The sequence below is a fragment of the Penicillium taxi genome, assembly GCF_028828555.1.
Source record: "Penicillium taxi strain IBT 34144 chromosome Unknown utg000006l_segment0_segment0, whole genome shotgun sequence".
NCBI classification, from domain to species: Eukaryota; Fungi; Ascomycota; class Eurotiomycetes; order Eurotiales; family Aspergillaceae; genus Penicillium; species Penicillium taxi.
In genome coordinates, this window is record NW_026643208.1 from 1384032 (window position 1) to 1408941 (window position 24910).

Genomic DNA, 24910 nt, shown 5'->3' on the forward strand with positions numbered 1-24910 from the left:
GAAGATGGAACATAAAAACGAAGGGAGGGGGAAGGGGGATCTATTAGAACGAAGGACTTCCCACATAGAATGTCCCTCCTCAAGTTGATTAATGATATTCATCGATACCTGCCCTCTTTCAGTAGAAGCGCACCAGTACCCTTACATTACGTACATATGTTCCGAAGGTGGAAAGGACCTCGAGAGCCCAAGCCCTGGAGATTTATTCCCTATAGCTCCTCCTTGAAAGGCAAGGGAAGATTCAATCGCTCAAGGTTCCTTCTCACTTCACATTCTGGGCGCTCAGTACAGTCACCCGGTACTTCTTGTCGCCTTCGGGCATATAGGGCTGCACCTCGAGAGGCTGCGAATGTTGGATCAGTAATTTTAGATATGGTGCTATAATCCAGAATATTCGTGTCAAAATTTATATGCGTAGGCGGCGATATAGGCATGAGCTCAGGTAGGATATCTTTTAATAAAGCTAGAAAGCGCGGATGGGTCACACTCTCACCAGCTAGAAAAATATGGGTAAGATGATATGGGTACTTTCGAGGAAGGACCAAGAGTTGTGAACGGATGCGGGACCATAGTGAATCCTGGGACCCATTTGTCTGGAGAAAATGGTCTAGCCCAACCTCGAAATCGAAAAGTTGTGCTTCATCGGAATTCAAAGAATCGAAAGCCATGCCACTAAAAGAGGCTGTAATGCTGGTGTAAAGAACATGCCGACTATAGAATATGGTGAAAACCTGGCTATTAGGTAGATCCTCAAACTCCGTTTTGCAATCCCAAAGATCTTGATAGTATGTGCATATTCCATATCCATTTGCTGCATAGACAGCATCGGCTTCTGTTAATGAATGAGTGTAATAGCGACTATCACCCACCCATGTGCGTAGATTCAAGTCCTCAAGTGCAGCATTAACTATTCGATTCATAGAAATATCGGGGGTCGTAACAGCAACCCTATCAATTTGCTGAGATATTTCTTTTTCAGTGGAAGCTTTGAGTTCTTGGAGTAAATCGCTGATGATTTCAACGTCGTTACGCGCTTTAATTGGTCGACCAAGCTTCTTGTTCAGGCGACGCCATCGAGCGCCCCATGAAGTCGTATCGGATAGAGATAATCGGGAAAGAAAAGTGGCATAGAGAGATTTATCATCGTACCATGGCTTTGGCTTATGTTCGCCTTTAAGGCGCATCATGAGTTGAAGATATTCAGGATGTGCCTGAATCTTGGCTACCTCGGCGATAGTTCCGTTATAGTAATGCACTGAGGCTGTTCTATTATTAAACATTAGAGCAGTGTGATGATGAATAATTATTTCTAAGGTTGCTTACCCATATGAGAAGGTCAAGTCAAAGCCGATCCCGGGAGCATCGTGGATCTGCGTAGGGAGGCATTCTTCACACAACTCCCATACACAGGACCTCCAAGAATCGATGGAAGGTATGAGGTGAAAGCATAGAAGGACTAACAAAAACCTTTTCATTTTAAACAGTGATTTCGATGTCATGGCGTTCAGCACCGACAAAGCATATCACCCAAGGTTCAATCTGGTGAAACGGGAAAATGGAACAAGGTAACTTCAACTAACTTAGCTTGCTTAGTAATGTTAGCACACTCGGATTTCACGAATCAGACCACTGCTCCCTGAGTGTCACCTGATATTCAGTGAGCGTCAAATGGAGGTAGCTGTGCCACACCACATTGTCCCAAATCACCGGAATGTCCAAAAGAAATGTAATCTAACTCTCTCTTATTCAATTCTGTTTTAAATACACTTCTGTCGCATCTGTTCAAACCATTCCGTATCCCTGTCTATTTGAGCCATAACTGACGTGTTTTCTGGTTGAATTGGCTCCTAAATTTGCTCCCGAACTTGCTCTTGGACCTGCTCCGGGAGTAGACATGGGCATTGGTTTGGTTCAGAACACAGGTGAGCTGACCCAGACCTAGTGGGCCTGGGTCACGCACCCTCTAGACCTTGACATTTCCCATGGGACTAACCTAAATTCAGTCCCATAGGAATTCCCACCGGGGGTCTAGTCCCACCAGACCCACTCCATGGGACCAAAGTTTAGTCCCATGGGAGTCCCACGGGAAATGGCAAGGTCTAGTATAGAGTATAGAGTGGGTCTCAAGTGTCAAGGGTAAGGAAATACTATTGTAATAGGTCTATGTATGTTGACACAACTGCTACTTCACTTATGCTACTTATGCTGTGTTTATACCTTAGCATAATTAACATAATGTTAGTGTGACAGACCAAGAGCTACTACGAGTTGTACGTAATAACTGTGTCAATGAAGTCGAATTTTAAGTTGAAGAAGAAAGAAAGAAGAGAAGTGTGACGAATACGGGCACAGGTCGGGCGAAAGACAGAAAGGTCAGCAACGGCTGACCGCCCAACGGCAGGATAGTTAGTTGCATTACGAAGAGGAGAGAAGCTCCTCTTCTTTCTTTCTTTTTTCAACTTAGAATTCGATCTCGTTGACGCAGTTATTTACATACATCACGTAGTAACTCTTGGTCCGTTACAAGAAGAGTGAAGCTCTCCTCATTGTAATCTACGCGGAGTCGCCGCCCGACCTGCCTTTCGCCTCTTCTCATTCGTCACAGTTAGCGGGTTTTACCCGCAGTAGTTTTCCTGCAGGAAAACTTACAAACGCCAAGATGAGAGAAAGACATACAAACGGCGAGACGGGAGTGGATGGAACATACAAACGAAGGGGGATTCATTAAAACGAAGGATATCCCACATAGAACGTCCCTCCTCAAGTTGATTTATGATATTCATCGATACCTGCCCTCTTTCATTAGAAGCGTACCAACCCTTACACATAAGGTTACAAACACAGCAACAGAAGCAGAGACTGACCCGAAGCTAAAGTAATTTCACTAGATGGAAAACAGTTAGCCAAAGGAAGATCGGAACAATTCTTTATCAGCCGATAGGCATGGCCTCGTTTCTCGGGGGAGCTAATTTGTCGGATACTGGACTGGAATAAATTCAACAGGATTCAATCTCAAGTTGACCACACGATGTTTGAGTCTAATGACAACGTTTTCATTCGTGCACCCACTGGAAGCGGCCCCAGATTCTCTGCAGTAATGAGACCGAAGAATCAAAGGGGCACTGTTGACAGATTGCCCGTTTAACGGCGGCTGCTATGTTTGCGGGGTTTGCATGGAATCTTCCAGCCTGGAAGATGTGGATCAATGACTGTACTCCGTATATTCATACTTGTATTTTAGGATTGTGGTATAAATTACCTGGTAAGCTGCAAAACGGATTAATTACAGCTACCCATATCTGGATTAGCGAATCACATGATTAGGGTTTGAAACAACTTCTCTATGTTTTCGACATGGAAGGTGAAAGCAGTCACCACTGTATTGAATTATGGAGACTTAACCAGGAACCGAGCATATTTTCTCACACAGCTACGCACGAGCCACAACTGGTTATCTACTCACGCGAAGAAATTCGGCTTCCAAGACGATGATCAATGCGAGTGCGGTGCGCGGGAGACAGTCGGCCACGTGCTGTTGGAATGTCGAAATCTACAAGATCTGAGGGTGGAATTAAGAAGAAATGTCGGGGACGCGTTTTACAGCGTGTCGAGTCTGCTGGGAGGCTCAAAGGAAGGTGAGAGAGGTAAACCAGACATCGTCTCGCGAACCAAAACAGTCCAGGCTGTGTTGGACTTTGCTGAGGCGTCACAGCGGTTTCGCAGTCGTGCGCCATAAGGGCAGCCTAACAATGGGAGCGGCAAACTGGCAACGATAGGCCGTGGCGAGGCTCGAAGTTCGTTTCAAGAAGTGGATCATTCTAAATGTACATACTCGGATCTATAGTTGTTGTAGACTGCATATCGCGTTGGCGAGGGGTCAGTGTAAATGAATACTACTACTACTACTACTACTACTACTACTACTATCACTGTATTGAATTAGATCAATCACACTCAAGCTAGAGTCGCTTCATTACCGTTCTCATTTTGTCAAATCGCCGCTGAGGCTTAGCAAGATGCCACAGTCACTCCTTTTTTTCTGTGTAGGAGTTAGTACTATATAGTGACAATACTAGCTCACTAGGAACATGATCCCGAATTCCGCGGTGGATTTTTGATGTCACAGAACTGTAATAATGGTGGATAACTTCTGTCTGATGGTGGAGACAGCTTTAGTAAAAACCGTCAATGATCAAGCTCTGCAGACTAGTTTGTTATTTGAACCATATGATATGAAAATATGCGCACGCTCGTAGATGCTCAAGACATAGGAGGATGATCTGAAGTACTTAAGCACCGTCGTGCCAGGTATATAATATCAACTTAGACCAACCAAATCAACAGTCATGGCTTTTTGGAAAACACGAAAGATCAAAATGAAGTTCTTACCACTTCTTCTTCTACCTCAGCTCATCTGCCAGGCTCAATCTAAGGCTGTCTTTGCACATTTCATGGTATGTTGAATTTTGATATTCATTAACCGTAAAAAATTCTAGCGCTGATAGGATATAGGTTACTAATTCGGCAAATTATAGTCTTTCAGACTGGAAAAAAGATATGAACCTTGCTAAAGATGCCCATATTGATGCATTCGCACTAAATATGGCATACTTAGACGAAACCAATGATGCTTCAGTGAAAATGGCATTTTCCGCGGCAGCTTCTGTGGGATTTAAGCTATTCTTCTCTTTTGACTATGCTGGCAATGGAGCATGGGATAAAGAGATTGTGACTGAGATGATCGAGAACTATTCATCAAACAATGCGTATTTCTTATACAACTCACAGCCATTTGTTTCCACATTTGAGGGACCTGATAGTGCATCAGACTGGACCACTATTAAGGAGATTACAAACTGTTTCTTTATGCCTGACTGGTCCTCTGTGGGCGCAAAACCTGCACTTGCCCTAGCCGATGGTGTAGCCGACGGCCTCTTTAGCTGGGCTGCCTGGCCATGGGGAAATTGGACTATGAATACCTACACCGATGCTTCATACCTCCAATACCTTGATGATAAGCCATACATGTTTGCACTATCCCCGTGGTTTTACACGAATCTTCAAGGTTACGACAAGAATTGGCTTTGGCCATCTGATAGTCTATGGTTTGACCGATGGCAAGAGCTCCTTGCGCTTGATTCAACCCCAGAGTTCGTGGAAATAATCTCTTGGAATGATTACGGGGAGTCTCATTATATTGGTCCTTTATACGACACATCTATGGCTGCATTTGAGATCGGCGAGGCAAACTACAACTATGCACTTGACTATCCGCATGACGCTTGGCGTGATGTTCTGCCCTTTCTTATTGATCTTTATAAATATGGCACAGCAACAATGGGTAAAGACAAAGTTGTTTTCTGGTATCGGCCGAATCCAGTTTCTGCTTGCTCAACTGATTACACTACTGTCAACACAGCCTCCCAGCTACAGATTGAGTTCAGTCCAAAGAAAGTGTTAGAGAATAGGATCAATGTTCTAGCTCTACTTCATGACGCAAATTATGGCGTTCAAGTGACTACTGGAAGCTCTTTGTTGGATGTCAAATGGGACTTTAGCCCTGACTCTGGTGTTGGCCCTGGAATTTATTTCGGCAGCGTACCATTTTCTGTGGGCGATGTCGAAGTCACGCTTATTAGAGACGACTTTGAAATTGGATCAGCTACAGGATTGGCAATATCGAGTAGCTGCGAAAATGACGTTGCCAATTACAATGCCTGGGTTGGCAGTCTCACAGGCACCTATGATATAGATGCAAGTACCTTGATTCCTCTGTCAAATCAGACATGTATTAAAGGAAAGGGTGCCTATGACTTTGATGACCTTTGCAGTTTTACATGCAGATATGGGTATTGCCCTGTTGGTGCTTGTACATGTGAGGCCATGGGAGTTGCACGCACGAAGCCTAAGGCTACAGGTGTGACAGGATATCCTGCAGAGGGCAAAGATGCTAACTATGAGGGCTTATGCAGCTTTGCCTGTAACTATGGCTACTGTCCGACCAAAACTTGCGATTCGACAGAGCATACGATGCCTGTCCCTACAGTATCAGACTTTCTTCCTCCAGCCTGTGTTGCAGGAAGTGGAGATGGAAATTATGCTGGACTATGCTCTTATGCCTGTAACTATGGCTACTGTCCAATTCGATTCTGTAAATGTACTGAGACAGGGGCCCTGGTGACTACACCTTCGCAAACAAACGGTAATGGAGAATCAGCTGATGGGGTTACTTCATCCCTTGATGATCTCTGTGATTTCGCTTGCAGCCGTGGATACTGCCCAAATGCAGCTTGTAAATACAAGTCTTCGGGTTCGTCAACCGCATCAGCCACATCATCAACTGCAACTCCCACCGCTGGCAGCACTCAAGTTAGAATGAATCCATATCTCTACTCTTGTACCGCGCGTCAAGAGAAATTGGTTTTGGAAGCATGGGATGAGGCTGGAACCCTTGCTGAAGGACACTATCAATGGTGGCCAAATAACAAATGGCAGCCCGCCATGGACCTATACCTAGGGGTTAAAACCAGGAAAGACTTGTAAGTTTCAGCTCCGTGTTAAGATGAATTGGTTATTATTATTATACTGAATCCTACTATAGCAGCTGGTTGACTGGGAAAGGAAAAGTGATGGGTATGTGTCATACTAACGGATCGATTGATAATTTAACTAACTTGGGTACCTTTTAGATAATATCCAACGAGAGTACTTTATTCATACTTCATCATTAAGCATCGAGCCCCCACGCACGGCGCACGCCTATTTCTACTGTGATGAAAGCCTAGTTCCTGGATACAAGCTTCCTACAAACGGCGTAAGCTGCTCAAAGAAAGGTACAATTGCATATTCGTGGGACGACCGTGGAAATGGCTGGATGACGCACTATGTGGTATTTTGTCCGGTCTTTTTCACTACCAAATTTACTTCCCTTGCGACGGCGGTGATATTGTCTGAGGGCGACTTGGAAAGGCAGCGCACGATTGACGATTGGAGATTAATTCGAGCAGAATCTCTGCTCCATGAAACCTACCATTGGAGAAACACCGTCTCGGTTCCAAGATGCGTTGATTGGGCATATACTCCTCTCGGAGTGACTGGTATTGCAGCGGGCGATGAAAATGATCAAGAAAATGCACTCATGAATGCAGAATCCTACGCCATGGCAGCTATGGCGATCTACGTACAGCAAACCTTTCATTTAGACAGTCCTCCCACCCCTATATCGGCTCCTAAGGCTGCATCGGACAACGACACAATGTATTCCACCTATCTGGAATCGCCTCCAACCTGGTGGATTCCGCCTGTGGCTAATACTTCGTCAACCTTTGCGCCAAACATGACGGATACTGTATTGCTGTCCAGTGTTGGTGCACTGAATAGTGCAACTTCACCTTTCGATACTTGCATGGAGGGTCTCTGGGGGGATATGGATCAGTGCACAACATTTTGTGTCGGAGAGGAGAGTTCATGCACTCAAAGTCCCACAAATGCAAGCGTCGTTTGTGGTGGTTGTTGATAACATTCCGCTCCAGTCTGGTAGGCAACTTCATTTAAGGATTCCAAGGTTCAGATATACCCTTGGATGTGAAACTTGTCACTCTTGCTTTCTATTAGCGGAGAGTTCTAGTGAATAGGTTATAAAGGTGGAAATACAGAAAATTGATCACGGAGGGGCCTGTAGACATTGAATTAACACTGGTCGAAGTCGAGTTTTTTAAGCTAATTGAGATGGATATGATTCGATAGAGGATCAATGACGAGTACTGTACGGTATATAAATGTATTGACAAAGGAATCCTTCAAAATATTTCATGATTGGAACTCACATGCAGGTATCTAAATATAATGAGTAGACACAGAGTCAGACCCATCACACCTCGGATTCCTCGATGCTTTGTTCCGAACGAACACTAGCTTCTCCAATTCAGGCGGTGGTATTCCTGAATCTGAATGATCATCAGTAACCGGCACGCAGTTCAGCACTTCTTTTGTTTCGAATAATTGATCAAAGGAGTAGGAAAGAATTGTACGGCATTGCGATGCTCATGCTGTTACAATTACTTTTAACGATCTAAAGTAAAAAAAAGGAGACTATTAGACAAACTCCCCCCTACGGCATCAAATAGTGGCGCGAAACGCAAATGTAATTAAAGCCAATTTTACTGTATTAGCTATATATGGTGTGTATTTTATATGGCAGAAAATAAAATCGGATTTCTGCTTACCTATTCAAATACCATATTATACCGTATTTTTTCTTGGTGCGTTTTAAGTAATGTCGGAATATAGAAGCACATGTGCTTTGCACTCGGAAGGGACTAGACATGTGCATGGGTTGGGTATGGGTCGAAATTCATACCCATACCCAACCCATCAGGGGTAAGGTAAACCCATACCTATACCCAACCCAACCCATATGGGTATGGGTTAGGTATGGGTCCCATATGGGTATTTTAGTTGCCTTCATGCCTTAATAATGCCTTACGCTAGTCTGAAATAGAGCTAGTTTACTTAGCTAATTATACATTATAATGCATGTAATTTTTGTTGTTTTAATCAATACCATCTATAATTAAAATTCAAACATTCAAAATTTGATACTAATAACTTAACATTAACTAGAACTACCTTCACCAGCATCACCACCACCACCACCACCATCGCTAGGTGGAAGGGCGCCATCATCACCACCACCACCACTATCGCTGGGTAGAAGGGCGCCGTCATCACCACTACCACCACCACCATTACTAGGTAGAAGGGCGCCATCTGTCACGGAGTTGATAATCTGTCAATGGTTAGAATACCGCCTACCATTTGTAGCTTAGCTTACTGCATACTGCCCATTTATTACTGCCGGATTGATGCCTTACGCACTTTCCAACTAACAACAATACTCTCGTCTTTACCATTCCAGACCGCTTGTCACAGGGCGGGCAGGTGAATAGAATTATACTAGGACTGGACAGACAGTATTGCATTAACTGGCAGGCTAAGACGAAGACGTAGCTTGAAGAGCTACATTCAGACAAGGTTCTGAGTTTACATGAGGTTGCGGGTCACGTGGCCCGCACTATCTGTCAAATGGAGGTCGACTACCAAGGAATAGTGGATTCTAGTGGGCAAATGAGAACGCAGTATGCGTACCAAAGAGTGTATGTGTATAGATTGTAGAATGGAGGAATCCCATTGTGGGATTCCAATGCTGACTAAAATAGACTAACTGTAAATGGAATCGGGCCTTTGACAGTAAACATAAGTCAGGTGATCGAGCAAACAGATAATAGCCGTATCACATGAACACCCGACACGTTTTAAGTGTCGGGTGTTCATGCGTGGCTCAACGAGGTCGCCTTGTAGCTTTTTAGATTCATAGGCCGTTTGAAGTATTAATTTGGTCTTCGTAAAACCTCTTGGTCATTTTGAAAGGATAGAGTATCATTGTTTTCTCAGATGAATTTGAGCGGACTTAGATCAACTACCAAACCTGGCGAGCGGCGAAGACAGCCTGATCGATCTAATAGACTGAGTAGTCCGATCTCCGCCTTTCTCGGTTTTTATATCGTGCAAGTGTAGTAAGTAAAGACTGATAAGGTTGTCGTTCAGCTTTTACGCTCTAAGGCAGATTTGAAGTCCCGCTGTAGAAGGAAGATTATCCTGAAGGTATAGGAAATGAACCTACATGCGCGGAGATTCGACTAAGAACCAGCTGATTATGACGCGTGCTGTGACTATTTTGCAGGTCGGCATCACAAGCCAAGGAAAACACTACCTCTTGTTGAGAGGAAATTTCAGAGCGGAGGCCAGATCCATTCGAGGGACCGCCGAGGAGCTGACGAGTCGCGCCCGTGATGCAGGGGAATTCGGAGCTCGGTGATCCAATCCAACGGCAAAAATGCCTCAAAACATAGTGGAGGGAAATTGGGAGGGGAAATGAAAAGCAAAAAGTTGGAGGGGGAGGGACTTTAATAGAACCACGCACGGGGAGCTATAGAGACATGTGGCGCTAAACTAGAATACTTAAAACTAAACCCGAAACGATTTCTACCGTAGCAGTCCGATATGGTGTAGTGGCTAACATCGCCGTCTCTCACACGGCAGCCGGGGGTTCGATTCCCCCTATCGGAGAACTATTTTTTCGACTTTTTTTGCGAACTGTCAACTCATTCAATAATTTTAGCAAGCTAACTAATTCACATGCGAACAGAACACATAGGCGAGTGGGACACCCAGAACACCATAGTAAAGTCCAGAAATCGAGTGTCATATCTCAACAACCATGACTCCGATAATATTTAAATATTCGGTGATATATCACGAAAAGAGACCTCATAAAGAATAAATTCATTTCAAGTAAAGTAGATAGATGGATTATAGTGGTACCATAAATTACATAAATTATAATGTAATTTATCTATTTTAGCTTTAACTACACTTTACTTGATGATTTCTAAATATTTCTTTACATATACATATATTTTCAACTAGAAACAATTCAAATTCAAGATTTAAAATCATTACTACTTGTGGCTGTTGAGATATGACATTCAATTTTTTCTAGTTTACTATGGTGTTCTGGGTGTCCCACTCGCCTATGTGTCCCGTTCGATGTGTTTTACTTTAGCAGGTTACAAGTAAGCCGAACTCTCCGAGAGTGCCAAGCCGAACCTTTCTCCAAAGCGGTAAAAAACTCAGCCGAACCTATCTAGCCTAAATAGGAAGGACATCACATGACAGTTGTGTAAATACCATAAATTAAACCTTGTGTTATAAAATCATGGTCGCATACTGTTGCGACAGCCGAGAAGCAAGGCCATCAACATACGGGAAGTAGTTCGGCCGAAAAGCTTCTGCCAAGACAGTGACTCTGGAACTAGATTAGTATATCACGGCATCCTTGAACGATATGCATTCATCGCAAACGACACTCTTGAGCGATGTGCATTCGCGACAGTAATGTCCCGTCTTCACCGTCTCTTCTGTCTCGGACAAATGTCAACATTCGTCCAGGACAGAGGAGCACCCATATACTATAAGTAGTGAAATGGGGAACGCTCTAGGCAGCACGGTCGGAACGTGCAGGTCGATTCAGCTAGGAAAAACCAACCACAATCACAAGGGAAGGCTCAGTAAGCGTAGGGAGTCAAAAAGTGAAGAGGTGTGTAAAGGTGGACATTCTGTAACTATCACAACTTCTAGATGAATGGTATCAGATGGTTCTGCCGTCTCAGACCGCTTTTTCCTTCATACTGTTTAGGGCTCCCCACTACAGTAGCTAGTTCTTTCATCGATGATAAAGCAGACTTCACAACAATCGCAGCATTCAGTATCGTAGCATCCACTACACTCGGTGGATTTTCTACGGTGTTGAGTAGCGGTTCGTTGAAGCTCACCAATTCTTATTTACTGCAATAAACTCCATATTATCTTACTGCAGTAAAGCCCCGTTCTCAGATATCGGCGACTAGCTAGCTACGCCCGCTAAAGCGAGCGACAGATACTCATTAGCTGCTTTTTAGCCGGCTAAAAGCAGGCTAAAAACTAGCTAATTCCATAATTTTTGAATAATGCTACTTAATCAATGGTTATTGCCAAGTTTAAATGAATGCTATAATAAGTGTAGTGAGGTTATTGGATGATAGTGCCATCTTATTGAGATTCATCGATATTCTATTTGATTCCATTTTTTTCTTTGATGAAATGTGGGGAAATATATATTGTTTTTTCAAAGCAATCACGCGATATCTATCAACAAAAAAATCAATATGTTCTAGAATCTAATAGATTATATAGATTATAGCATAGAAGAGCTGCAAATCCCAAGAGAAATTTCATTCAAACTTCAATTACTATCCATTCCATCAGACGTCTAATCATTTTCTTGACCTACAACTAAGCCTCTATAACTAGCTATTAACTAGTTATTAGCCGCCTAATATGTCGAAAGTGTATATACACTCAGCATATAAGTGGTATCAGGGCGCTGCATATGCTGAAATTGAAGCCCATCTCCCACCTCTGGCACCTGAGTTTTCGCTCGCGAGGGTAATATTCGAATACTATGACTGAGAATATTGTTCAATTTTTACTGCGGTAAAACTGTCGTGGAGTTTACTGCAGTAGAATCAAAGAGTTGGTGAGCTCCAACTAACTGCTACTCAACACCGTAGACAATCCACCGATCTGGTAGTAGATTCCTACTAGTTGAATATTGCAGTTGTTGTGAAGTTTGCTTTTTCATTGATGAAAGAACTAGCTACTTATAGTATATGGGTGGTCCTCTGTCCTGATCGAATATTGACATTCATCCGAGACAGAAGAGACGGTGAAGACGGGACATTACTGTCGCGAATGCACATCGCTCAAGGGTGTCGTTTGCGATGAATGTATATCGTTCAAGGATGCCGTGATATACTAATCTAGTTCCAGAGTCACTGTCTTGGCAGAAGCTTTTCGGCCGAAATACTTCCCGTATGTTGACAGCCTTGTTTCTCGGGTCGCAACAGATACTTTTCTACTTGTACGAATCTTACTACCTTGGAAAATAGCAGAATCCATGGATTTGTTGAAGCTGCTAGTTCGTGCGAAGTACGTAATGGTTTAGGATTCTGTTGCGACAGCCGAGAAACAAGGCCATCAACAGACGGAAAGTATTTCGGCCGAAAAAGCTTCTGCCGAGACAGCGACTCCGGAACTGGATTAGTATATCACGGCATCCTTGAACGATATGCATTCATCGCAAACGACACCCTTGAGCGATGTGCATTCGCGACAGTAATGTCTCGTCTTCACCGTCTCTCTTGTCTCGGACGAATGTTGACATTCGTCCAGGGCAGAGGGGCACCCATATACTATAAGTAGCTAGTTCTTTCATCAATGAAAATGCAGACTTCACAACAACTGCAATATTCAACTAGTAGGAATCCACTACCAGATCGGTGGATTGTCTACGGTGTTGAGTAGCGGTTCGTTGGAGCTCACTGTTCTCAGTAACGAGCGACTAGCTAGCTACGCTCGCTAAGCGAGCGACAGATTCCGTTTCTATTGTCCAGTTCTATAGAGTCAAGAGTTATGTTGTCTTAGTGGTGCCAACAGTAGTTCTGGAACTGTTAGCGGCTTCGGAACTTAAGATAACCAAAGGAATTTTGTAAAGAAAAGGAGTGAAGCTCTAGTTTCCACTTAAGTCTGTACTAAGCGTTTAGAGCACATGGGACACTTCACTGTCACTGTCTCAACATAATAGATTATCCACTGATAATTTGAATAGTGTCGCAGTCTAATTCACTCGAGTAGACATGTTCATTGGGTTGGGTATGGGTCAGAAATTTTACCCAAAACCCATATGGGTTGGGTATGGGTTTGAAGTAAAACCCACACCCAGCCCATAAACCCATCTTTTTGCCAAGACTTTTATTTCACGTGATATTTGTCACCTAGTTAGTACTAGATTGAGGCAAAAATTAGGCACTAAGGCACTAATTACCCTAATTTAGTTTAGGGTGAGGCGAAAATCAGGCATTAAGGCATCAAAAATACCCATATGGGTATGGGTTTACCTTACCCCTGATGGGTTGGGTATGGGTATGAATTTTGACCCATACCCAACCCATGCACATGTCTACACTCGAGGGACTGCTGAAGAGCTAACAACCCGCGTCAAAGATGCGGGGGTTCGGACCTCGGTGATTCGGTTCAGTAGTGTGACGAATACGCCCCGGTGATCATGCGAACCGTATTCTGCCAAGACTCACCGCCTTTGGCGCGTGTTAGTTTTACTGCAGTAGAAGAGAGCTTACCTCTCTTCTTCCCTTCTCTAACTTAGAATCTGTCGCTCGCTTAGCGAGCGTAGCTAGCTAGTCGCTCGTTACTGAGAACGGTGCTTGAGTTCTTACTGCAGTAAAAGGGAATTGGAGTTCACTGCAGTAGAAAGGAGTTGGTGAGCTTCAACAAACCACTACTCAACACCGTAGACAAACCACCAAGTGTAGTGGTCTCTACAGTACTGAATATTGTGGTTGTTGTGAAGTCTGCTTTTTTATTGATGAAAGAACTAGCTACTTATAGTATATGGGCGCCCCTCTGCCCTGTACGAATGTCAGCATTCGTCCGAGACAGAAGAGACGGTGAAGACGGGACATTACTGTCGCGAATGCACATCGCTCAAGGGTGTCGTTTGCGATGAATGCATATCGTTCAAGGATGCCGTGATATACTAATCTAGTTCCAGAGTCACTGTCTCGGCAGAAGCTTTTTCGGCCGAAATACTTTCCGTTTGTTGATGGCCTTGTTTCTCGGCTGTCGCAACAGAATCCGACTTCGTTGACACAACTCCTTGCGTAACAATCCGTAGAGTTTAGGTCCGTTACAAGTAGCAAAAATTTCTCAAAAAATGAGGCGTAAGAAGGACATAAATTTGGAGGGGAAAACTTAAACGAGGGGAAATGAGGGGCTTCCAATTTATAGGACCACGCATATATACATGATTGGTAGAAGATAAATTATTTTTAGCGAGCTAAGCGTTGATACGCTGCAACTAGTCCTCTAGTTTTTAAGGCGAAATAGAGAGGCTATTTATAAAGGAGGCGTCACTATAAAATTGATTCATAGCCTTTATCGCATGGATGGGAATAGTGGAGGTAGCTGGAAATCAGTAAATTGATCATTAATCGTAGTTCTAAAATATGGACATTCTTGTAGTCTGAAAGCTGAGTCAGTATGAGTCAGTTAGTATGAGTCAAGGAAGGGGCCTGATTTTCCGTACTTAAAACCCTTATTTCTACCCCATATCAAGCCTTATCTTAAGCCGCATGTCACACAATTTGTGCAATACCCCACTAACCATGTTAAACCCTCCGTGTTCCATTGATGTGGAGAACGTTTTCGGCCCCACTGTCGCGTCTTCTTGTTTACATGGTTTTGACTTCACTCTCTTGTTCGAAGAATACATCTTCACACTAGCACCCCTAGGCCTTGTTTGTTTCACGGCATTTCTTCGGATTTGGAAGTTACAGGGCGCCTCTGAAAAGGTCAATTGGTCATGGTCTTATGCCGCAAAGGGGGTACGTGACCAAGACAATACTGAACGTTGTTCCCGCTAACTTACAACTTACACAGCTATCTTGGCTACTCTGCATATTATGCCATAGTGTGCTGCTAGCTCTATGGACTCGAGAAAACACTCCCAAAACCAAGGCGACACTAAGCACAATATGTATTACGATCGGCACGTCGTTGGTTTTGATGTACTTGTCTCATCTGGAGCATTTTCGCTCAATAAGCCCATCCACAGTTATCAGTGTTTTTCTCGGCACTACGCTTCTATTTGACCTCACTCGCCTACGGACCTTGTATTCCATGCCGGATTCTCGCTCCATGACTACTTGGTTTGCCATATCGTGGGTCATCAAAATGATCACCCTCATCCTAGAGGCGAGAGAGAAGCAACCTCTGCTCAAAAGAAAATATGAAAACAGCCCGATTGAAGCAACAAGTGGAGTACTAAATCGTGCTTTTTTCTGGTGGCTGAATAAATTGCTTTGGCGTGGATCTAAGGCCCAGCTAACAGTGGACAGTCTTCCAGCACTTGACGACAACATCAAAGCTGCCTCTGATCCTCGCTTGCTCTTCGAAAAATGGAACAAGGGTATGCCCGGAATCTTCATCTTTTCTTATTGAACTATCAATTGATATACTATCCTAGTCAACACTTATCATTCGAACGCACTTCTGTGGACTATAGTGTCTCACTACAAATTAGATTTCCTAAAAGGTGTTCTTCCCCGATTGGCATTTACTGGCTTTTGTTTCGCGCAGCCATTTCTAGTGGAACGTGTGATCAACTTCATGACAGAGCCAGAACATGTCAATTCGGTTAACTATACCTACGGCCTTATTGCTGCCTATGCTTTCGTGTATATTGGTATCGCCGTATGTTATCTGTCGCGGTCGATGAAGGCATTGCTAACAAATTTAGATCTCCTTTGCTGCATACGAGCATCAGACAAATCGTATTATTACCATGGTTCGGGGAAGTTTAGTGACCCTCATTTTCGATAAGACATTGCGTATGAGTACCTCCGTTGTTTCTGATTCCACTGCAAGCACGTTAATGAGTAACGACATCGAACGCATTGCAAGTGGTCTTAGGGAGACTCACGAAGTGTACGCCAGCATCATTGAGGTTACACTAGCTCTGTGGCTGCTAGCACGACTTTTGAATATGGCAATGATTGCGTCTACTATATTTGTTTTCTGTAAGCCTTAACAAACCTAGTTATTGATCTATAGCTGACTTGAGCATTAATAGTATGCTTGTTGGCGGGAGTTCCGCTAGGAGTTGCATGTGGAGACTCGCAAGGAGTATGGTTAGAAGCCGTTGAAGACAGAGTTGCTGTAATAGCAAAAGTTCTCGGGGTGATGAAAAATGTCAAAATGACAGGTTTGACAGAAACCATTTCCACCAGTCTTCGGAACCTGCGATCCGCGGAAATTGAAGCTTCGTTCCAATTCCGCCTCTATGAAACCCTAGGAGTCACCCTATGTAAGTAACTAAATTTGATAATAAGATCTTGGCTAATTTCATAGCGTATGCCTCCTCAACTCTTGGACCAGTTTTTGGATTTGGTGCCTACATCATAATTGCGCGCGTGCACGATTCAGCTACACTTACGAATGGGGTTGCATTTTCGGCACTTGCACTTTTCTCATTGTTGGATCAACCACTGGGAGCTATTGTAAATGGCGTTGAAGATTACATGGCGGTTGTTAACTGCTTCCAACGGATTCAAAAACATTTGTTGGCGAGGGAAAGAATCGATTATCGACTGAAACATGACTCCCAAAGTTCTCTATCATACTCTCTTATTGAGACTGAATTTTCAACTGAACCCCAGGATACTAAGCCATGTGCTATAATTCGAAGCCTCTCCGCATCGTGGGCGGTTGATAATGAGCCTGTTCTAAAGGATCTAAATCTTGACATTCCATCGTCCAAGATCACAATGATCGTTGGACCTGTGGGAAGTGGAAAATCTTCTTTCCTGAAGCTACTACTTGGTGAGATTCCTGAATGTTCCGGTACAATTTCTACCAGCTTTACCCATGCCGCGTATTGCAGTCAGTCGCCATGGATTACATTTGGAACGATACAAGAAAACATAATTGGATCATTATCATGGAACCAAACCTGGTATAACCAGGTGATCAAAATATGTGCTTTAAAATCTGATTTCCAACAACTTTCCGCCGGCGATCTAACCAAGGTCGGTGTTCTTGGATCTAGGCTCAGCGGTGGACAGAAAATGCGGGTGGTATGTTGCTCTAAATTTATATTTACTGGTCTGTGAGCTAATTCATCTCTAGGCGCTTGCGCGGGCTCTTTATTCAAGAGAGTCAGTTCTTGTCTTGGATGACGTTCTGACAAGTCTGGATCGTGAGACAGAGAAAATCATCCTGGAGAATTTATTTTCGGCCCACGGCATTATAAAGCGCTCTGGGCAAACAGTGGTTATGGCAACAAATTCAGGTTCGTGTATCTGAGATTCTCAATATCTCTCTAATTCATCTTCATATACACATCCCATATCCTATGGATGCAAATCTTTTGTCTTTTTTCCCCATTCTTTTTAAGATGAGCTATAATATTGAACTGATACGTCACTTTTGTAGTGCATCATCTACCCTTTGCAGATCACATCATTGCATTCAATGAGAATGGAAGAGTCATTGAAAACGCCTCTTACCAGCATCTCATGAACGCCAATAGTCATATTAGCACCACTTCCGAAAGCTCACGGCCACTGAATACCACACGAGCCTCTGACTTCGTGTTAGATGACGAAACACTCCAGGGATTGAACATAGATGAAGAGCAGACAGATGACCTAAGTCGGCGGACCGGAGATTTGACAGTTTATTTTTTCTATTTCCAAACTATTGGCTGGCCCCTATTGATAATCTTTCTCCTATGCTGTGTTCTGTTCATTCTGAGTCTCAGCTTTCCACGTGAGTTTGCAAGTGTTGGAAAACTATGTTTAATTGATACTGACCTACCCTGAAGAAATATGGCTACAGTGGTGGACCCGTGCCAATGAGCAGCATTCTAACCAACGTATCTGGTATTGGTTAGGTATTTATGCCGCACTTGGACTCTTTTCTCTTCTGATGACCTTTCTTGGCTCATGGTTCGTTGATGTCTTGATTAAGCTAAGTCTTCCCCGTTAACTTTCTATAGGATCATCATAATGATTGTACAACCCAGAACGTCTCGCTGCTTTCACGAGATTCTTTTGAAGACTACTATGAGGTAGGATAATAAAGCCGGTTTTGAGTTTGACCTCTATGGTACTAACTTCCAATCTAGTGCGACAACTTCGTTCTTGACTTCAACAGATATCGGCAAAACCACAAACAGGTGGGCACATACTTCTTCCTCCATTTTTCTCTTCTTTTTAATTAACACATTTTATTATAGGTTTAGTCAAGACCTAGAGCTAATCGACAGCGAGCTCCCTGAAACGCTTGAACGAACTGTCAATGCTGTGTTGAGTTGCATCATTGAAGGATTTCTGGTGTTTATCGGCTCTTCCTACATTACAGTAGCAGTGATCCCATTCTGCGTTCTAGCAGTATATTATTTGGCAAACTTCTACGTCAAAACCTCTCGTCAAATGCGTCTCTTGGACATAGAGGCCAAAGCACCCCTATTTTCCCAATTCCTGGAAGCCCAGGATGGTCTCTCCAGCATTCGCGCCTATGGCTGGGTAGAAGATTACCAGTGTCGCAATCGAGCTGCATTGGACGCCTCTCAGCGCCCTTTCTATCTGCTTTATTGCATTCAGCGCTGGCTGACCCTTGTTTTAGATTTGATGGTAGCAGCTATTGCTGTTATCGTCATATATGTTGCATTATACATGAAGGGCAGTCCCTCTATGAACTTGTTGGGGATTACGCTTTTCAATATTGTCAATTTTAGTTCCACTCTTCAGTCGCTTGTGAGCAACTGGATTCAACTGGAAACTTCTATTGGTGCGGTTGCTAGGATTCGCTCCTATACGCAGCAAACAGTTACCGAGAACCTGGATTGCGAGACAGAGGTTGTTGCTAGAAGCTGGCCTCAACGGGGTTGTGTTGAGATTTCCGGTCTCTCTGCGTCTTATGAGTAGGTTTTCAGATATGTGTTAAGCTAGAATTGCTCTGACTTCCCGGCTTTTTAGAGTTACGTCAGATCCCGTTCTCAGAAATATTGACCTGCAAATACATTCCGGTGAAAAGATCGCTCTATGTGGCAGGACTGGCAGGTTTGTATTCCCTCTTAATGATTTGCAAAAAAGGTACTAAAGAAAAGCTTAGTGGGAAATCATCCCTTTTTTCAGCGCTTTTACGAATTCTGGAACCAACCAGTGGCACCATTTCCATTGATGGTATGGACATCTCAAAGGTCTCCAGAGCACATGTTCGATCTCAAATCAATACCATCCCCCAGCAGCCGTTCTTCTTAAGAGGTTCAATACGACTAAATGCCAACCCAGAGAGTAATGCCACTGACGAAACAATCATATATTCCCTTCGAGTAGTCAATCTATGGTCCGATATTGAATCCAAAGGTGGACTTGATATTGACTGGTCAGACGAACTTTTGTCCTATGGCCAACAACAGCTTTTTTGTCTTGCACGAGCAATGTGCAAGCCCAGCAATCTTGTCATTATGGATGAGGCGACTAGCAGGTGAGTAACGAAGACTCGATCTACACGGCAGCGCTGACATGTTATCAAGTGTGGATTCCGAAACAGATATGCTTATGCAAACTGTGATTCGGGATCATTTCAAGAACCAAACTATCATTGCTATTGTGCACAAACTGCATACAATTCTTGACTTTGATAAAGTTGCGCTTATGGATAATGGGCAGATTGTGGAATTCGATACACCGAAGGCGCTCCTGTCAAGGGAAGGATCTGCTTTCAAGATATTGTTTGACACATTTCACGGCAAACCGGAGTAATGAGAAGATTTTAGAAGATTAGATGTAGAAGAAAATGCAATTTCCCAATGTGGAAGCCGGAAGGTATTTGCAACAACTGAAAGTGATATAAGCAGCAAGACATGGATCGTACATTTAAAAATGACTTTGCCCTTCTTGAAAATCCACATTTACTTCTAGTTTATACTTCGCAGTGCCTGTGCCACCCTGGTACCATGCGCTCAAAAGTCCTCCCCGATCGGTTAGCTCAATCTAGTGATACCTGGGCTACTATCGCTGCAAACGTCTCTCCGTTCATGGCCCTAATCGGCAAACGGAATTCCAAAGAATCTATGCGCAACACCGCATTATGGTATCAGTTTCTGCCACTGGCAGCCGCAGCATTGGGGATCTTGTCCATCCTGGTCAGCGCAATCCGTCTCAGTGGGTCTGGTTTCTTTAGTTGGCTGGTCAGTTGAAAGTCCGAGCCTAGGAGCGAAGCGCTTGTGGAGCTGGCGCCATTGAGTGTGAAACCCGCGAGGTCAATGTGGACACATAGAGTATGGAGATACTACCGCAGTATGACTTGGATCGTGCGGCGATGGTGCGCGGCTAATGAGAAAGATCTGTGGAACAGAGATAGTTCGGGAATTAGGTGAGATGGTTAGATTGCTGGAAAAGCAGCTCATGGATGACCGAGGTAAGCACAATGCAGACAACCTCCACGGCAGCCATCAATATTTCGCTTGCGCAAAGAATTTACTAATGGGATTGAGCTTCGCTGCTCTGATGGTCGGCATTCAGGGCTATTGAAAGGTGGCAGCATAGTGCAAACACTCGCAATAGGACTCGCTGGCACGCTGGGATCTTTCTCTACACAATCGGTCTACTGGCGATAGTTAAGAGCGAAGTTGATGTGGTGTCAAAGTCCATGCCTGAGTGCTTCATTGATGCGATCTGGACATTGAGCAATGCTAGACTTGCGAAGCATCGGCTGACTTACAGACTGACGCTCAATACTTTGGCTGTAGCTCGACCATCCTTGGTGTCTTCAATTAATAAACGAAGAGAGACACTGACTACGATACTGACTGCTGTCTTCTGTGGATTTTACATTGCTTTCTACCTTGGCTTGCGGGTTGCTTCGTGGTGGCTTCCATCCAGTGTGCTTTTCATCATTTGACTCGGTTCTGTATATCAGGGTATGACCCCTCGCAACTTCCTATGGCAACGCCAGAAAGCGAAGTAGATACTGCTGAGCATTATATTGGTATGTTCCGTAATAGATTGTCTGAATCCATACTTGTCACGCTGGGATGTGCTGATATCCGGCCAAGTCAAGTGAATGAAGGACTCAGTACTGCGAGCGGTGAAACTACCCCGGGGTTAGTATGGACGAGTCACCGATGCGTCGATTTTGCTTTATGGAAGGAATTTAACTCCAGCAGTCTCATGCGATATGTGATGAAGATAATTCACGTGTGTTTGGATCATGAGGGCGAGCTCACAACCCATAAGTTTTATATGGATATCGCGGCCAAATTGTTGCATTTAGGCAGGTCAGAATGAATGTCCATACTAACGAGGATAATTGCAGATTGGATGTTGATCAAGAAAGGGTGGGGTTTTGAGGGAGTTAATCGAGCAAAGACAGAAATGGTTAGCTACGAAGTAACGGCGGAGTAATAAAGTCTGACTACATTATTCAGAAAAGAATTCGGAGCCATATGACACTTGTGCTGCGGCAGCTACTAGATTGTTTCTTCTCGGGCTTGATAGCCGTAGAACCCTTTCCCAGGGTCAGATTCATTGGAATTGAGTTAATCATTCACATTAATAGCACTACCGAGGGCAGATAACGTTGCTATTTGGTAGCTTTGATATTGCGGAAATATATCATCAAAATCCTTTGAGGCTTTCAAATTGACGAAACAATTCTCTCTCTCTTGTTGGACTCGATAGCACTTATTCGTCAACTGGATGTAATGTGGCAGGGTAATTGCATTTTTCAATTGGAGATCCACTCAATCTCCTCCAATTTCGATCCCGGTCGAAATAATTTTCGTATTGCTTTAGTGCACCCTCGCGAGCCGTTATCTCATTTTTCGTGTCGGATATGTTGTCTTCAATGATGGGAACTTCCGTAGAAAATATTATCAAATGTTCTGACGATTTCGACGTGATAGTCAGTCGAGTCGGTGGAAATTTCATCTCGAAAAATGAAGATGAAGATGTAGATGTAGATGTAGGGGTTCTGCTTGCTTCGACGTGATCGTGATCGAGAGTGTGGGATGATGATAGGGAAGAACGACAGGAGTTGGAGCAGAAGAGGTTTCCTGACGTCTTCCTACCGCAAGTTGGACACTTTTCATAGAGCGTCGACATTGTTTGTTTTTGTCCTTTTTCTAGTCGAGCGTGGATACTGTATTTAATGTAGACGGTTTCCTGTTGAGATGACGGATGACATTATTTGTAGATCTCGATCCGCCAGTAATCAGTCAGCTCGTATAAAGACCCGACGACCCATACTGAGATTTAGAAACGGCCGTGGGTGGCTTATGCTTCCTGGTCGGTTACTTGCTTTTGGGTGGCCTTAAGTTTGGCAATCCATGGTTGATAATAACTTCACGACGCATTTAGATTTGATGTGGGGAAATTTCCCAAAGGATATGTGATTGTGAGGGAACAAGAATAATGAACAAACTTCAAACTGACAATAATTTGGCCAAGTCAATAGAAATATAATCAATAGAATGACTAAATGGTACGATAACCCGCCAATAGAATTACGGCCTTTTCAAGAAGGTAGCTCGAGTGACTTTGACAGCTCCGCTGGTAGCTATGTATCACACCAAAGATAGCCTCGGCCAAATATGCGTCAAGCTCGGCCCACTCGAAATGATGCCTAACACTGGAGTACATGACTGGAGAAGTATTCATCCAATTCCTGTTCGATGGAATCGCCTTCAAGGATCCCAGCGATATAGTGGTCCGGACGAAGCAAATACCCAAAGTCTTTCTTCAGTCCAACCAAACCACAATTGGAGTTCCACTTGAATCCAAAGAACTGCACATTCATCTTGCAGCACCATTCCACCAACTCTGGTCGCTGGTCACCGTATACATGAAGCTGCCAGCTAATGTCGTGTAATGTCGAGAAATTGTCGGCCGATTCGGTTCTAGTCCATGGCAAGCGGTCACCTGGCTGTACTATTCCCGGGCTATGATTTCTTAGGTTCAAGGGACTTCCCCTATAGGTACAGACAAGCTGAGACGCACGTCGAAAAATTTCCATGCGCGCAGACCGAAACGGTGTGATTAGTGGTGCGGCGTATGGGATGATCCAGGAGCGAAGCATATGCGGGAGGAATCCTGGTGCAGTGAGAGCAGTAAAACCTCGGTCTGTGGCACCAACTATTGTAAGCGCGAAGGCTCGGCGCTCGGTTTCGTATGAATCGAGAAGATTGTTTTTAGACTCTTCTGACATGTTAGGCTTTTTGATTGCCGTAGCGAGCTTCCATGCTAAATTTATGGCATCCATGATGCCGGTGTTCATGCCCTGGCCACCTACTGGACTGTGTATGTGGGCAGCATCTCCGACAAGAAATGCGCGATTGCTGCGGAACTTTTCGGAGACCCTGTGGTGGCTGCGGTATGGTGAGAACCACTTGACATCTTTGATGGCAACTCTTAATGTCTTTTCAATGTCGGGCAGCACATTTTCAAATGTGAGCTCCGGGGTATTTGCTGACATGCTGAGTTGCTGCCCATCATTGCTATTGTCTTTGTCAACTTTAGTACCAATCAGCCGTACACGTCCTCCCTGTTCATATGGAAGGATGAGGTTGAATGTCTCTTCCACAAATGCCAGATGTGCTTCGCCATTAAAAAAGGGGCTCTCATTTCCTTTGGCATTGATATCGGCAATGTAGAACAGCGGAATGTACGTATCGCCTTCAAATTTAGCCCCGATAATATGCCGAACTGTAGAGTGTGCACCATCACAGCCAACAATGTAAGCAGCGCCGCATGTGGTCTCGTTATTGTCTTGGAGTAGTGTTGCAGTTATGGATGACGCGCGATCCACGAAATTCTGTAGTTTTGTGCATCGCTCAACAAAGATGCCCAAAGTGTTCAGTCTTTTCTCGAGAAGGCGCTCGTGGTCATCTTGTGGTATCGCCAGCATATAAGGATATGGAGTCAACTCATTGCCAAAGTCCTTCAATGAGATATGCGCGCGGTGCTGGCCATCAACCCATATATTTGTTGCTGGGATCTTGTATCCGGCAGCTAAAATATCTTCTGCGAGGTTTAGTTGACGGTACAATTCCAGGATCCGCGCATGGACGACCAGCGCACGAGAGTTTGGGGCTGGCGCTTCTGCTTCGTCAATAATTCGAAAACTCAAGCCTTGCTTATAAAGCCATAGAGCTAATACAAGGCCTGTAGGCCCTGCGCCGACAATAAGGACGTCTGTCTGGGGCATGCTGGAGCACAGAAAGACGAGAGCTTACATAGGATAAATAAAAATCACACTCAGGTGCGATTGCGCTTTACGCATCTTTTCAAGTAGAGAGATTGGTTCTCGATGGCCTTTAATCGCTACTTTCCTTCGTGGAACGGAAGACAACTCTCTTTAGTATGATCCTAACACAAAGGTATTGCAGTACGACACGAATAAAAGCTTATGGGCTCCCCAAGTCATCATTATTCCTATCGTTTCACGATATTGTCCCGTTTATTCCATTCCATTAGACCATTATTCAACAAGAAGCTGATCTTCGATATATAGACCAAAGTTTGCAATGCAGTGGATTGGGTTGGGAAGAAAGCTACATGCTGAGCGACTTGCAAGTTTTCCTTCTGCTGTAATCTTTCACAATTTTGGAACTAGTCAGTAGGAAACATTCGTAGCACAAGTTGCTAGGGTAAGATGTTTGATGTTTCAA

The 24910-nt window shown here is 44.0% G+C and overlaps 6 protein-coding genes across 6 annotated transcripts; 4 read left to right on the forward strand and 2 right to left on the reverse strand.

The window, feature by feature from the left end:
* Positions 1 to 209: 209 nt before the first annotated feature.
* N7495_009623 (uncharacterized protein) lies at positions 210 to 1475 on the reverse strand (the record flags this gene model as incomplete). The annotated part of the gene is made up of 2 exons (XM_057212274.1): positions 210 to 1266; positions 1324 to 1475. 2 exons carry the CDS (start codon positions 1473 to 1475, stop codon positions 210 to 212), a joined length of 1209 nt encoding a protein of 402 aa, XP_057059137.1.
* Positions 1476 to 3343: 1868 nt separating this feature from the next.
* N7495_009624 (reverse transcriptase) lies at positions 3344 to 3736 on the forward strand (the record flags this gene model as incomplete). Its single annotated transcript, XM_057212275.1, has 1 exon — positions 3344 to 3736. One exon carries the CDS (start codon positions 3344 to 3346, stop codon positions 3734 to 3736), a length of 393 nt encoding a protein of 130 aa, XP_057059138.1.
* Positions 3737 to 4346: 610 nt separating this feature from the next.
* Positions 4347 to 7516, forward strand: N7495_009625 (mutanase; the record flags this gene model as incomplete). Its single annotated transcript, XM_057212276.1, has 3 exons — positions 4347 to 4454; positions 4513 to 6539; positions 6733 to 7516. The coding sequence occupies 3 exons, from the start codon at positions 4347 to 4349 to the stop codon at positions 7514 to 7516; spliced, it is 2919 nt and encodes a 972-aa protein (XP_057059139.1).
* A 7324-nt stretch (positions 7517 to 14840) lies between these two features.
* On the forward strand, positions 14841 to 20003 carry N7495_009626 (uncharacterized protein; the record flags this gene model as incomplete). Its single annotated transcript, XM_057212277.1, has 15 exons — positions 14841 to 15059; positions 15115 to 15643; positions 15701 to 15927; positions 15974 to 16253; positions 16307 to 16540; positions 16585 to 17309; positions 17362 to 17524; positions 17668 to 18003; positions 18059 to 18182; positions 18233 to 18304; positions 18362 to 18412; positions 18473 to 19159; positions 19215 to 19298; positions 19351 to 19725; positions 19775 to 20003. The coding sequence occupies 15 exons, from the start codon at positions 14841 to 14843 to the stop codon at positions 20001 to 20003; spliced, it is 4335 nt and encodes a 1444-aa protein (XP_057059140.1).
* Positions 20004 to 20050: 47 nt separating this feature from the next.
* On the forward strand, positions 20051 to 20440 carry N7495_009627 (uncharacterized protein; the record flags this gene model as incomplete). The annotated part of the gene is made up of 2 exons (XM_057212278.1): positions 20051 to 20066; positions 20163 to 20440. The coding sequence occupies 2 exons, from the start codon at positions 20051 to 20053 to the stop codon at positions 20438 to 20440; spliced, it is 294 nt and encodes a 97-aa protein (XP_057059141.1).
* Positions 20441 to 22866: 2426 nt separating this feature from the next.
* N7495_009628 (putative FAD binding monooxygenase) lies at positions 22867 to 24447 on the reverse strand (the record flags this gene model as incomplete). The annotated part of the gene is made up of 1 exon (XM_057212279.1): positions 22867 to 24447. One exon carries the CDS (start codon positions 24445 to 24447, stop codon positions 22867 to 22869), a length of 1581 nt encoding a protein of 526 aa, XP_057059142.1.
* Between the last annotated feature and the right edge of the window lie 463 nt (positions 24448 to 24910).